The 9,807-nt window shown below is 37.1% G+C and overlaps 1 protein-coding gene across 1 annotated transcript; it reads right to left on the minus strand.

Moving 5' to 3' along the window:
* Positions 1-3,337: 3,337 nt before the first annotated feature.
* Positions 3,338-4,231, minus strand: LOC126495461 (vomeronasal type-1 receptor 2-like). Its single transcript, XM_050133043.1, has one exon. It carries the CDS (start codon positions 4,226-4,228, stop codon positions 3,338-3,340), a length of 891 nt encoding a protein of 296 aa, XP_049989000.1. The 5' UTR covers positions 4,229-4,231.
* Positions 4,232-9,807: the final 5,576 nt, after the last annotated feature.

A 9,807-nucleotide genomic window follows, 5' to 3' on the forward strand; every position in this document is an offset into this window, starting at 1 on the left:
CCCCCTCCCCCCACTCCTCTCTCCCTCCCTCTCCAGTCCAAAGAGCAGTCAGGGTTCCCTGCCTTGTGGAAAGTCCAAGGTCCTCCCCACTCCATCCATGTCTAGAAAGGTGAACATCCAAACTGGCTAGGCTCCCACCAAGCCGGAATATGAAGTAGGATCAAAACCCCGTGCCATTGTCCTTGGCTTCTCTTCAGCCCTCATTGTTCGCCATGATCAGAGAGTCTGGTTTTATCCCATGCTTTTTCAGTCACAGTCCAGCAGACCTTGATGAGCTCCCAATAGATCAGCCCCACTGTCTCAGTGGGTGGGTGCCCCCCTCGTCGTCCTGACATTCTTGCTCTTGTTCTCCCTTCATCCGCTCCTCATTGGGACCTTGGGAGCTCAGTCCAGTGCTTGGGGGTGGGGTGGGTTGGAGATAAGGGGGGACGGGAAGAGAAAAGTGAGAAGGGGAGGATTGGGGGAACTTGGGGAAACAGGAAAATTGGGCTAAAGGAAGGTTGGATAGGGGAGCAGGGAAGCACATATCTTAGTTAAGGTTGCCACCTTAGGGTTGGCAAGGGACATGAACTTAGAGTGGCTCCCAGGAGCCCAGGGCGATGTCCCCAGTTAGTCTCTTGGGAAGCTGAGGATAGGGAACCTGAAATGACCCTATCCTATAGCAATACTGACAAATATCTTCCATATCACCATAGAACCGTCATCTGGTGATGGATAGAGTTAATATTTATTTATTATCTTTAATTATTTAATCTATATCCGTCTTGTTTGTTATAACTATCTGTATTATTTTTCCTCTCTCTCTCAAGCTTACTTACATTTTTTATATAGACTATGTATCATTTAGAGGTCTTTTATATCTGAATCTGTCCTATAGTATATCTGAAATCCTATTCTGACCAGGAAAATTTTTTTAAAAATTGTAAGTGATGTGATTGCTGTAGCCCTGGGTCCTGGCTCCAACTCTCCCAACCCTTCAATATGGCTGCAACGCATTATTGCTAGCTCTGTGAACCATGTTCACTGCCCCAGCTCCAGAGGTGCAGAGGTTCTGTGTTGTCACCCTTAAGCAACCTGCTGCATGCTGTTCACAAACCCCATTTAAGTGTTCCATAACAGGAACTCCCAATGACTCAGAGCCATTTGTGCCACAAGCATGAAGCAAGAATATGTCTCTTAAAGAAGCTGCACAAATTTTGCTGCTAGTGCTGAGTCAGGAAGCCTTCTTTTAAAAGAAGTCACAACTCTGCTTGCTGCCAGGAATGAGAACTTATTTGAAAATGTGCAGCTACCAAGAAGCTGCAAATGACTCCTGCTTTTGTGGGTCTACAAATGCTTTATTTTTAAACTTTGATAGGCTTTATGTGGATGTACATTGCTTAGCATTTGGTGGCATTATGTAATTGGAGACTGCAAGTTTATTTCCTGGCCACCCAGACCAAAATAATCACATAGAACCGGTATTAATTACAGTACTGGCCAATGGCTTAGGCATATTCCTAACTACTTCTTACATCTTAAATTAACCTGTTTCTTGTAATCTCTGTGTCACTATGAAACTGGGGACTACTGGTAAGGTCCCAGTGTCTGTCTTCTTCAGCATCTACATGTTGTCTTCCTGACTCTGCCTTCTTTCCTCATCTCTCTCCACTTGGACTTCCTGCTTTGTTATATTCTGCCCTGCAATAGTTCAAATCCACTTCTTTACTAGCCAATGGTAGTAAAAGTTATTTACAGCATACACAGGGGAATCACACATAAAAAGATTTTCTGGCATCTAAATTGATAATCATGTGATTTCTATCATTGAGTCCATCTGTGTAATACATTACATTTACTGGTGGTTTTATGTGGAATGATTCCATCATCTTTGGAATGAATGTGATTGCTGTTTCATGTTCAATGAACATCAGTTTATTGTAATGAACTCACAAATAAAATCATTCAAAACAAAAACTGAAATGGCTTATTATAGCCACACTTACCCAGGTCTAAATTCTGTACATTTCACTCAATTGTGAAAGAGACAGTATAGCCATGCTGAGGACATGCAGCATTGCTTAGGGCCTCACATTGTCACTAGCATATATATTATAGCATATGCACAAAAAATTAATGAAGGAAATGAGTAGAAAACAGAAAAAATAATTAACTTTATAGACTCTTTTATAACTCATGGATCATTTCACCAGGTTCACTTAATACACTCATTCTAGGTCTCCTCCTTTCGTTAATGCTACACTGAAGTGATACCCATTTGCTTATATACCAGTAGACATTATTGGATAGAATCTGAATATTATCGAAAGAATGTGATTTTTTATTTTTATTCTGAGATGTGTGAGCTGATTTAATGCTAAACCTAATAAATCTATCAATTTTCTACATAATTTATGATGCCCTCTTTCTCTTTCATCAAATGATATGCCATTTTGCATATAAACACAAATTTAATTATCAATTTATCTGTTTATAGACATTTAAGTGTCCCCATTTCCTTGTTATACTAAATAGAACAACAAAAATGGATATGAAAAAGTCAGTATGATATGGAGTTCTCAGAGTATATGCCTATGAGTGGTATGATTAGGTCAAACAGTAGTTCTATTTTCAATTTTACCTAGAAATCACAAAACTGATATATAGTGGCTGTATTAAATTCTTTCAAACTCACTTGTTTACACCAGTATTATGCTGCTACCAAACCAGATGAAGATAGAATAACAGCAAAGGAAGTGTACAAGTCAATATCCCCGATGATGCTAAAATTCTCAATAAAATAATAGCAAACATAATTCAAAATTACATCAAAACCATATGTTAATTTGAACAGATTGTCATATGCGGTAAAAGATATTAATTATATTTTTATTGGGGCAGGTTATAACAGTAGTGTTTGGAACTTGAGGCCCTTCCACAAGTTCATGGCCAAGTACTATCTCAGTATTCATGTAGTTAAAACATACTACTCAGAGCTGTATGTGAAATTACTAAGCAGCCAAGATCTCCTGAAAAAATAAAAGCTACAAGAAGAACATTTTTATTGACAGATTTTTGTTGACTTTGTTGCACATCAAGACGTCCAAGCTTTCACAGCTTCAAGTTGAAGAGTACAATGGGACTCACACAATAAGATTGGATCATGTAGGCTGTTGATTCAACCAGCAGACAAAACTCACATATTCATTTACCAAATCTTAAGAAGAGAAGGTACAATCTACTTTACATTCTGTATTGATTGACCTTTTGAGTGTGACGCATGAGTAAACAACTGGATACCAATCAAAACACAACAATTTAAATGTTAAAATGAGATTGAATAATTTTTATCCTTTATTCAGCCCAAACAAAGCTTGGATAAAATAGAGGAATGATAGATAAGGATAATGGGTACAAATGATGGGAAACAGAGGGAAACAAAGTCATTAATGTTCTTGAGCCACCAATTTTGATTATACAAAACAGCAGTGTAGCCTCTGAAGATGGAGGAGAATGTATAAAAAATCAGAAAGGTTGACAGTAAGATCAGAATGTTCTGGGTGGCTCTGGACTCAGGGAAGGTTCTGCAAGAACTATGAATATATTGAACCCTCTGTTTGTGTTTATACAGAATGAGAACCATGGATCCACTAGACCAGACCATAAACACAGAAAAGATGACTTCAGGGCACACGACAAATGCTGCATAGAGCGAACCACCAATTTCACTCAAACCTACAGCGCGGCAGTATCCCAAATCCCATTTTCTTGTCACATTGTTGCTTTTCCTGTTGACAAGCGTGTATGCAAAATGAATGGAATTTACCGACATGTACAGTATCCAGAGGAGAGAAATGTGGCAGCCAATGCTCTTTTCAACTTTGATTTTATAATCCTTCCAACAGGAATTCCTGGGACTAATGGTCAAGGCCTGAAAGACACTCAAGAGGCAGGTGGTCCCAATGGAAACACTCCTAGAAAACCCTTGAAAGTACAATAGCAGCTTGCATCCAACATCATTCAAAAAATGTTTGAATCCCCAAAGTGCTACTGTTTGGGGCACTCCTGCTGAGAGAATGATCAAGGCATTGGCTGCCATTAGGTGCACAAGAATCCAATCTGTGTGCTTTAATGTGCATTTTTTGTAGTAAAGGAGCAGGTAGTAGAAAATTAGAGAGAAATTTCCAAGAATTCCAGTTGTAGTTTGTGATAAAAAAATAATTCTGATTGCCAGGTTCCAGAATCCCATTCTGTGATTTGAATAAGTTTCCTTTGGAATATGTATCTGTTATTCTTCTGGTCAAATAAATACAAATATTTATAGTCTAAGGAAGAGGAAGAAGTCTTTATTACATGGAGGACTGAGGGACTGAAACAAAGTATCTTTAAGCTCATTTATCCAAGGTCAGCCATGACCACTTAAAAAGACCTAATTCACTAATGTTTTACAGGTGTAGTTACTTTCTATGTGTTACTGTGAACATGCACAATACATCAGAATGTACATAATGATGAATGGACAGCTGTCAAGTTTCATAGAAAATAAATCATTCAGAGAGATGTGATATTGTTTCATGAGAAACAATCAAAATTGGAAGCCCATATAAATAAATATGATATAAGACTTTAAGGATATATTGATATTTTCGAGTAATGTAAAAGAAAACAACTTCAATAAAGCTGAAAAATAAATATGCCAATGTTGTATGTATATGTCATCTAAAAGTAAAATATGTGTAATGAGAAATTTCTGCTATTGCTCAGACTATGGCTATGGTATTGTGACATGGCAGAGTTCTTCACCTTAACTCCAATGGGGCCACATTTTGTTTAACCTAAACGAATTTGACCTTTTCTAATCCCTCCAAGAAAATTCCCTAGAAAAAGCAGTGAACCCAATTCGATAAACTGAGGACTGAAATGTCCCATACCAATGCATGTTTTTAGCTTCTTTTAAACTACTTAGTTGCTTTATTCTCTGCCCACCTCTGCCAATTGCCAACCAGTATATGCTTGTTCTGCTATTTTTTTTTCCTCAAAAAGATCCCTGTAGCAGGGCGGTGGTGGCGCACGCCTTTAATCCCAGCTCTCGGGAGGCAGAGGCAGGCGGATCTCTGGGAGTTCGAGGCCAGCCTGGTCTACAAGAGCTAGTTCCGGGACAGGCACCAAAGCTACAGAGAAACCCTGTCTCGAACCCCCCCCAAATAAAAAGATCCCTGTAGAATGTATTCCAGGCTGCACTGTGAGAAGAGTTTCTCTCCATACTCCATATAACAACAAAGTCAACTTAATACAGACTCTCAATTTGGACTTTCATTGTGCTGAATGATCTTTTTGTCTTTATGTTATGAAAGTCTTACGTAAGGATAAATTAATTTTAGCACAAAATCTATTAGAATTATACTTTATTTGACAACTTTCATCATGTTAAAGTAGACCCTTACAAATATCATACCATATAGATACACATGTGTGCACATGCATATCAGGGCTGTTAGAAAGGATGGAATGTGCAGTATGATGAAATGTCAAAGGTTTCAAAACAGCATAAAACAAAGAAAAAATGCTACCATAAATGGCAAGAGTAAGGACAATATGTGATAATTGACATCTACTGGAGAAATGATCCATGTCTCTATTGAAACTATGTCTGTGATAATAATATACTACTTCATTGGTTTAGAAAGAAAATGATAGGAGAAAAAGCAGTTGGTTACATAGTACATTAGTGCAGTATTGTCAGAATAAAATCTCAACACACCATACTCTGTTCCTGAAAGGGAAGGTGTCTGAAGTCTTCTTAAGTAGGTGAAATACCCTGGAAGTAAGCAGAGGTAACTGTGTATCAGTACCAGATTGAAAACTGCTGTCCAAGAAAGGAACCATTGTTCCACACAATCAAGAACTGAAACAAAACGGATATTAATGGTGGGATACGAAAAAGTTAAAACAAAGTAGAGACAAGGGTTGAGACCATAGGATCTAGCAGATACTAGCAGTATCTTATTCTCCATGCACTGGCATTGTATAACAGCCTAGGGAGTGGCTACAGCAGAATGTAGAAAGTATTTTATTAAGTGATGTAAGTCAGGCCCCCCAAAATCTTTAGCATATATTCTGTCTCAATGTGCTTTCATTACTTATAGATGTTATAAAATGTGTCTATATTGGATGAATGTTAATAGAGGAAACTAGAATGGGCCCATGAGGGAGGAAAAAGAAACTCTATAAGTGAGTCTGTAGAAAGAAAGAAAAAAACAGATGATATGATAATTAAAAGAAAATTATGTGCATACAAAAGAAAAGCTGGATGGATAGGAATGAATGGGTCAACCAAAATACTAAGTATGAAAAGACTTTAAAAAAAACCAGCTACAATTAAGCTAAATAAAAACAAAAGAAAATAAAAATGAACAAACAAATGAAGATAAAAAGGAAAAAATTCAAAACTTGGACTTGCTTATACATAGACCAAGAAACTTAGATCAGGGCCATGTTCCTATAACCACCAACACTTTTTTACAACTTCTTGCCTCTGCTTAAATAGTAGAAATATAACCTACATGCTAATAACTCCAGTCCTAAGAATAACTTCTTTCTCACTTATGATTTCTATTGCTCTGAAAAGACACCATGAGAGCAGTATCTCTTTAAAAATATTTAATTGAGGTTTGCTTGCAGTTTCAGAGATTTAGTTCATTATTTTCCTAGCTAGAAACATGATAACAGCAGGCAGAAATGGAGGTGGAGAGGTAGCTGAGAGTGCTACATCTTGATCTTCAGGCTACATGAAGTGAACTGCCTGGCACATTGGGCATAATGTGTGCATTTGAGATAGACCAAAAACATTATACCTGCACTTACACACACCTCCAACTAGTCTACCCCTTACTTCAACAAGACTGCACCTCTTGTAAATGCCATTCCTTATAGATCAAATATTCAAACACATGAGTCTATCCATGCCATAGCTATTCAAACCACCACATTCCACTACCTTGGACCCATTGTCTTGTAACAATAGCACAATGCAAAATGTATGCAGTCAAACTTCAAGTTTCCCCATAGTCTATCACAACAATGACTTGAATTCCAATGTTCAAATTTCTCTTAAGATGAATGAAATCTCTAACTTTATTGAAAAATGAAATGAAAATTAAAAATAAAGGTCACAGCTTTGCTTTATGTCTAGAAGCCACTACAGTCCATAAGCCTAGACAACAAAGAGGACATAGAGACATACATGGATCTACATAGGAAAGAAAAAAGACAAGATCTCCTGAGTAATTGGGAGAATGGGAGTCACGGGAGAGGGTATAAGAGAGGGGAAGGAGGAGATGGGAGTGGATAAAGACGTGTAGTTCAATAAATACAATAAAAAGTAAAAAAAAATCTCAAAATTCACAGTATAGACACTTCTGTTCAAAAGAGGATGAAAGGGGCCCTCCTTTTCACCTGTGAGGTCCTTGGAATCCTGCAACACAGCCTGCTTCAGGGCTGAGGGGACCTAAGAGAGGACAGACCAAGAAAAACTCCCAAGTACTCAGTCAGCCACAGCAAAGATTGGACCAAGACGCCAAGACTCTGCTGGCCTCATTAGAAGAAAGAGATGGGTAGGTACCAATGCAAGAATTCCTCCAACATACTGAAAAACAACATGGTAACACCAGAATCCAGCAAACAAACAACAGGAAGACTTGAACATTCTAACTCAGAAGAAGTAGAAGAAACTGACAATAAACGTAATCTTATGAAAATGATAGACCTTTACACAGGAAGTGAAAAACTTCCTTAAAGAAATGGAAGAGAAGGCAAACAAAAAGTTAGAAAGAATCAATAAATCCCTCAGATACACCAAGAAAACCATGAAAAAGCATTCAAACAGGTAAAGGAAACAGTTTAATACTTATAGACCGAAATAAAGAAAACACAAATCAAGGGAAAGGTGGATATAGAAAATCTGGGTAAATGAACAGGAACTAGAGACAAGTATAACCAACAGAATACAATAGATAGAAGCAAGAATCTCAGATACTGAAGATACTATAGAGGAAATAGACTCATTGATCAAAGAAAACAGCAAATCTAACCAATTCTCAACTCAAAACATCCTGAATATCTGGGACACCATGAGAAGACCAAACCTAAGAGTGACAGGGGTAGAAGAAGGAGAAGAATTACAGCTCAAAGGCCCAGAAAATATGTTCAACAAAATTTTAGAGAAAAACTTTCCCAACGTAAAGAAGAATATCCCTATGAAGGTACAAGAAGCTTACAGAACACAAAGTAGACTGGATCAAAAAAAAAATCCCCTCGCCATATAATAATCAAATCACAAAACATACAAAATAAAGAAAGAATATTAAAAGCTGAAAAGGAAAAAGGTCAAATATCATATAAAGGTAAACCTTTCCGAATTACACCTGACATCTCAATGGAAACTATGAAAGCCTAATGTCTTGGACAGATGTGCTACATATACTAAGAGACCATGGATGCAAGCCCAGACTACTATACCCAGCAAAGCTTTGTTTCACCATTGATGGAGAAAACAAGATATTCCATAACAGAAACAAATTTAGACAATATATATCCACAAATTCAGCCTTACAAAAAGTACTAGAAGTAAAATCACAACTCAAGAAAGCTAACAACACCCACAATAACACATAAATCTAATAATCCTCCACCAATACAACTCAAAGAAGTGAAACACACAAACACTAAAACATAACTGGAGTTAAAAACACTGGTTATTAATATTGCCTAATATTAATGGACTCAATTTACCTATAAAAAGGCACAGGTTAAGAGAATGGATATGAAAACAGGATCCAGCATTCTGCTGTTTACAAGAAACACACCTGAACCACAAAGATAGACACTACCTCAGATTAAAGGGTTGGGAAAAGGCTTTCCAATCAAACAGACCTAAGAAACAAGTGGGTGTGGCTATCCTAATATCTAAGAAAATTGATTTCAAACTAAAATCAATCAGAAGAGATGGAGAAGGACATTTAGTACACATAACAGGAACAATTCATTAAGATAAAGCCTCAATCCTGAATATCTATGCCCCTAATATAAAAGTACCAACATATGTAAAAGAAATATTACTAAAACTCAAATCACACATCAAACCCCATACAATAATAGTAGGAGATTGCAACACTTCTCTCTTGACAATGGAGAGATCAACCAGACAGAAACTTAACAGAGAAATAAAAGAACTAAAAGATGTAGTGAACCAAATGGACTTAATAGATATCTATAGAACATTCCACCCAAACAGGAAAGAATATACCTTCTTTTCAGCAGCTCATGGAACTTTCTCAAAAATTGATCACATACTTGGTAACAAAGCAAACATCCATAGATTAAAAAAAATGGAGTAACCACCTGTGTCTTATCAGATCACCATGGAGTAAAGTTAGAATTCAACAACAATTCTACCCCCAGAAAGCCTAAAAACTCATGGAAACTGAACAGTCAACTACTGAAACACCCCTGGGTCAAGGAAGAACTAAAGAAAGAAATAAAAGTCTTCTTTGAATTCAACAAAAATGAAGACAGAACATACCTAAACTTATGGGACACTACAAAAGCAATGCTAAGAGGAAAGTTCATAGCACTAAGTGCCCACATAAAGAAAACAGAGAAAGCTCACATAAGCAAATTAACAGCACACCTGAAAGCTCTAGATAAAAAAGAAGCAGACTCATCTAGGAGGAGTAGAAGATTGGAAATAAAAAAACCAAGGGCTGAAATCAACAAAGTAGAAACACAGAAAACAATCCAAAGAATCAATGAAACAAAAAGCTGGTTCCT

Source organism: Alexandromys fortis, unplaced genomic scaffold (assembly GCF_014885135.2).
Source record: "Alexandromys fortis isolate MF-2015 unplaced genomic scaffold, M_Fortis_MF-2015_v1.1 scaffold_486, whole genome shotgun sequence".
Lineage (NCBI taxonomy): Eukaryota > Metazoa > Chordata > Mammalia > Rodentia > Cricetidae > Alexandromys > Alexandromys fortis.